Source organism: Palaemon carinicauda, chromosome 44, assembly GCF_036898095.1.
Source record: "Palaemon carinicauda isolate YSFRI2023 chromosome 44, ASM3689809v2, whole genome shotgun sequence".
NCBI classification, from domain to species: domain Eukaryota; kingdom Metazoa; phylum Arthropoda; class Malacostraca; order Decapoda; family Palaemonidae; genus Palaemon; species Palaemon carinicauda.
In genome coordinates, this window is record NC_090768.1 from 31,747,582 (window position 1) to 31,753,581 (window position 6,000).

A 6,000-nucleotide genomic window follows, 5' to 3' on the forward strand; every position below is an offset into this window, starting at 1 on the left:
TTTCCTCGTGTGCTTGACAACAGCTAAAAGAGTAAGTGAGATCCACGCCTTCAGCAGGAACATAGTTTTCACATCTGAAACGGCTACATGTTCCTTGCAGCTCGGTTTTTTGCTAAACGAGCTTCCTTCACGTCCTTGGCCTAAGTCGTTCGAGATCCCAAGCCTGTCCAACTTGGTGGGGAACGAACTGGAGAGAGTACTTTGCCCAGTTAGAGCTCTTAGGTACTAACTAAAAAGGTCATAACCTTTACGAGGACAATCAGAAGCCTTATGGTGTGCTATCAAGAAGCCTTCTCTTCCAAGGTCTAAGAACTCAGTTTCTTACTAATTCAGGCTCCTGATTAGGAAAGCACATTCTCATCTGAAGGAAGAAGACCTTGCTTTGCTGAAGGTAAGGACACATGAAGTGAGAGCTGTGGCTACTTCAGTGGCCTTCAAACAGAACCGTTCTCTGCAGAGTGTTATGGATGCAACCTATTGGAGAAGCAAGTCAGTGTTCGCATCATTCTATCTCAAAGATGTCCAGTCTCTTTACGAGAACTGCTACACCCTGGGACCATTCGTAGCAACGAATGCAGTAGTAGGCGGGGGCTCAGCCACTACATTCCCATAATCCCATAACCTTTTTAACCTTTCTCTTGAATACTTTTTATGGGTTGTACGGTCGGCTAAGAAGCCTTCCACATCCTTGTTGATTTGGCGGGTGGTCAATTCTTTCTTGAGAAGCGCCAAGGTTAAAGGTTGTGATGAGGTCCTTTAGTATGGGTTGCAGCCCTTTATACTTCAGCACCTAAGAGTCGTTCAGCATCCTAAGAGGACCGCTACGCTCAGTAAGGAAGACGTACTTAATAAAGGCAGAGTAATGGTTCAAGTCGTCTTCCTTACCAGGTACTTATTTATTTTATGTTATTTTTGAATAACTAATAAAATAAGATACGGGATACTTAGCTTCTTTGTTAACATGTATGCTGGTCTCCACCCACCACCCTGGGTGTGAATCAGCTACATGATTATCGGGTAAGATTAATATTGAAAAATGTTATTTTCATTAGTAAAATAAATTTTTAAATATACTTACCCGATAATCATGATTTAATTGACCCACCCTTCCTCCCCATAGAGAACCAGTGGACCAAGGAAAAAATTGAGGTGGTGTTGACAAGAAGTACTGGAGTACCTAACCACAGATGGCGCTGTTGTGTACACCCCCACCTGTATAGCGATCGCTGGCGTATCCCGACCGTAGATTTCTGTCGGGCAACAGAGTTGACAGCTACATGATTATCGGGTAAGTATATTCAAAAATTTATTTTACTAATGAAAATAACATTTTTCTTAGTAATTTATCATTATTATTATTACTTGCTAAGCTACAACCCTAGTTGGAAAAACAGGATGCTATAGGCCCAGGGGCTCCAACAGGGAAAATAGCCCAGTGAGGAAATGAAAAAAGGAAAAATAAAATATTTCATGAAGAGTAACATCATCAAAATAAATATCGCTTATATAAAATATATAAACTTTAACAAAACAAGAGGAAGAGAAATTTAATAGAATATTGAGCCAGAGTGTACCCTCAAGCAAGAGAACTCTAACCCACGACAGTGGAAGACCATGGTACAGAGGCTATGACTCTACCCAAGACTAGACAACAATGGTTTGATTTTGGAGTGTCCTTCTAGAAGAGCTGCTGACCATAGCTAAAGAGTCTCTTCTACCATTAGCAAGAGGAAAGTAGCCACTGAACAATTACAGCGCAGTAACCCCTTGGGTGAACAAGAATTGTTTGGTGATCTCAGAGTTGTCAGGTGTATGAGGACAGAGGAGAATATGTAAAGATTAGGCCAGACTATTCAGTGTCTGTGTAGGCAAAGGGAAAATGAACCGTAACCAGAGAGAAGGATCCAATACAGTACTGTCTGGCCAGTCAAAGACGCCATAGCTCTCTAGTGGTAGTATCTTAACGGGTGGCTGGTGCCTTGGCCAACCTACTTCCTGCTAAAAAGTTGGAGCTCTATACTGTGGAGTATTTATTTATTGCAGCAAAGCTGAAGCTAGCCAATAAAGCTTTTGTCAGTTGTAATTACCCACCGTTAGTTAGGCGGGGGAGGAATAGGATAGGCTTAAACACCTGCCCCCACTCACACCTGCACTAGTGACTAACTCACTTTTGTAATTTTGGCAGTACTTCTCAGGGTGCATGCTGGCGGGAACACTATGCTTAAAGAGTTCCAGGTTTGTATTGCTAAGAAAAATAAATTATTTCCAAATTTTTTTGTTCTGGCACAAAATACAATCCTTCTGCTGTTTACTATGGAAACTCGCCTTTAGGTGGGTGAAAGTCCGCCTATTTGTTTCTACGGGTAGGGTTAAGAAGTTTCTCTCGAAGAACAAAATTTCAATTTGGCTGTGGGAAACAATCATGAGGGCCTATCAGTTGACGGGTACCACTGCTGAGATCAGTGAAGCCCCACAAGATCAGGGGTATCGGAACTTTCTGTGCATTCTCTAGGAATATGGCAGTAAGTCAGATCTTGAGGGTGGGCGTGTGGAAGAGATAGTCCACCTTTACATCTCACTATCTGAAGGACTACACAGTTAAATCCCTTAATGTATTTGAAGATTGGGTCAGTCGTGGTTGCACAGCAACGGATCTAATCATGGCCGAGTATGATCATACCCCGTGCTGAATGGTAAAGAGTGGTAGAGTGTTCCTTCGTTATCCCCTCTCCCCACTTCACTAGCAAGTTTGGAGTATCTGACGAAGGATCAGCTGGCATTGGTAAGTGTGATCCGTATGGTTGACCTCCCTGGCATCGATACGGTCATGTCTTTTGGTTTGGGTTTTTGGTTGAGTACATATCCGGATGGCCTCTTCCTCACCCCCATTCGGTCTCTATCACCTGTGTCATTTCCCCTCCTAAGCACGAGTCTCCTATAGATGTGGTTTGTGGAAGTGTACCGGATCGGAACAATTGACAAATTCTTAGTCATTTGTATTTTTCTTAGCATACTTATCAAGAACCACATTTTTTTTACTGCCCGTCCTGCCTTCCCCGCGAGATCGCACCGGGTGTTTCGGCAGAACTATGATGGGGTTCCTGGGCCAGGTCATGGCACGAGTTGACCTCAGGTCATTCCTGGCAACTGTAGGGGTGGGTATTTGGGGTGGAGGCTATCCAAATTTTTCTCGTCGGAACTGGGAGGATCCCAGGACTCTCCTATAAAGGTGTTTCGTGGTAAGTATAGCTAGGAAAAATACAAATTACAAGGAATTTGTCATCATTGCAAGTTTCCTTCTATTTACTTTCCTTAATTATGTCATCCAAGGGTGAAAAATGAAAGCGTGTTGATCTCCGCTGCTTGATTTTATGTTACCCCAAATGTTGGGCATATATAGTAGGCCTGTAGCCTATGCAGTTTTGGTGTGAATTTGCTAGATTTTTTATACAGTACAATGGGCTACTGTATCAGATATAGGGCAGCCTTTCCCCCTATTAGTCCAATGTTGTGAGGTTCAACTGTATGAACATTGATAAGCTGTGATATTCCTCTTGCAGCAAGTGTCTCACTTTTTTAAAGTGAAGATGTGGCTGATAGTAGATGAAATTGGAAGTCCTTTCCTACTTTGATGGCTTCATTCAGCTTTATATTTTACTGCTGCCATCAGATATTTCACTTTCAGTTGCCTTTTACACTTGAGGTAAAACTTTGAGTTACATTTGTAAAAGAACATTGAAACTAATTTAAGTATTTGAGAATAGTATTTCCATAAATATGATTTGAAAAACTGCTCCTTACCTTTACGTTACATACAGATAAGAACTTGATAAGAATGAGTTTTTTTTTTTATCCAAAGGTAACCTTCACCTAAAGTGCTATGATAAAAAGCAGAGCACTTATGATAAACCTGATGCTTTAAATGTCACTGTAGATAAAGTCTTTGTAATGACAAATGTTATATAATCATTAATACCCTGTACTGTTATGGGTTTTATTCCCTTTTAGGGGTACCATGTTCAATGTACTTTACTTGGCATATTGCGTTATTCCTTGCCTTCACATTCATGTGTTTATTTTGATCTCTTCTCACTAAGCTGTCCAACTTTTATAAGTTTACCTTGCTCCAGTTTTTAGTTCTCAAATTCAGTGGTTTGGGCAAGTTTGTGAGTCTCAAAATGGTACTCCTTAATCTATGTAAACAACTATTTGCAGTTGTGAGTTTTGGTTTTAAAAGCGCTAAAAGGTAGGGAAGTCCTGTTTGTAATACTAGGTATGCAGTTCATTCTAGTATGTCTTTTCCTATCATGTGGCTCAATACTGCACTGTATTCTAGAAGTTTTATTCCAGCTATGACAAGTTGTGGAATGATCATCCTAATCCGGTAGTTGAGTCGGTGACGACTCTAAAATTTCAAACTTCCAGGCTAATGTAAGTCTCTTTTTATAATTTAAATATGATATATTTGTTTAATGTTTACTGTCCTTGAAATATATTATTTTAATTGTTCATTACTTCTCTGTTTTTTTCGTGTTGGCTCTTTTTTTATTCCTGTTGGAGCCCTTGTGCTTATAGCGTCCTGCTTTCCAGGGTTGTAGCTTCGCTAATAATGATAATAATAATGAGATTTGGAATGGTGTCATTTGGTCTTAAATTGGTTGTATATCAAACAGCTTTATATTCTATACAGTACATATGTTTATCATTTGAGCATCTCAATTTTTGCATCATTTTGACTTTTTTTTTTTTTTTGTAGGTAATGTCATGGATATTATTTAGATTTGTCTTACTCAATATTCATATGCTACACACTTCCAAAGTTCCAGAGTTTTTGATTTTCCTACTACCCCACACAGAGTGGTACACCACCTTACAACAGGCGTCTTTCTAATTAGCTCTTCTTTCACAACTCCGCACTCACTTGTACTTCTGTTGCCAACTTAGCTTCTACAAACAGTTTGAAATTTTAAAATCTGAATAATTTCATAGTAATTTTTGTTATAAATAGCAAGATTTTATTAGAATTGTCAGAAAAGATGTCCTTATCTTAGTTAAAATCAAAAGAACGCCAACACTCAGGGAAAATCTTTCGGTCAAATGTCCCTAGTGTTCCCATGACAATACAGACAAGGATTTTCTCTTCTTACTACTACTACAAAATGGGCAGAGATTTCTCCAACCTTAGAGAATCAAAGACAATAAAGGGGTGTCTGTTAGCGAAAGCATTAAAATGTTACAAATCGAGTTGCCATATTTAATTAGTGTTATTATATGATGTCTCGAATATCCACTACAAATACTGTATACATTACACACGTACTGAAATCGTGTTGGCGGAACATTTCTCCTAAGAAATAATGGTAATAGGGGATGTTACATTCCTGGACATTGGAAAAGTCTATTTTTGGGATTTTGTTACCATGAAGCTTGAACAAACACAATATTGATATATTAAAAGGTCACAGAAACAATAAAAACACACATTCTTACTCTACTTGTATATATCTAATAGTAAAATACAGTTATGTTATTACCCATGGTACATTCAAACTATGATGCATCACAAGTTAAAAAAACACAATAAACAAAACTATTGTTATGTACAAATGCACAATGCTACGATGTATGCATATCAATACACATTAGCAATTTATTTTTCTTTCATTTCAGTAAATAAATACCAGATCATAACATATTTTTCATTTTAGTCCAATGATTATTTATTTAAAATTAATTTTAGATCAATAAGTATATATTTAAGTTAAAAATCACGATTAACTGTACTATGTGGTATGTACAAGCTCACAATGCTAGTTCATATCCATATCAAACGCCTTATCGTTATATTTTTCTTTTATTTCAGTAAATAAATAACAGGTCGTAACATTTTTCCCTTAGTCTAATGGTAGTGTATTTATAATTAATTTTATATCCATAAGTACATATTAAAATTAAGAAAACCTTGAACAGTACTTAGCTACGTATGCATATAAAACACAT

General features: G+C 38.1%; 1 protein-coding gene across 1 annotated transcript in view; it reads left to right on the top strand.

Moving 5' to 3' along the window:
- Positions 1-6,000, top strand: part of LOC137634261 (transmembrane protein 120 homolog) — a 52,595-nt gene that overhangs the window by 14,387 nt on the left and 32,208 nt on the right. The window contains exon 3 of the mRNA XM_068366544.1: positions 4,351-4,431. Within this exon, the coding sequence (XP_068222645.1) occupies positions 4,351-4,431 (81 nt within the window). The remainder of the gene's footprint in view (positions 1-4,350; positions 4,432-6,000) is intronic.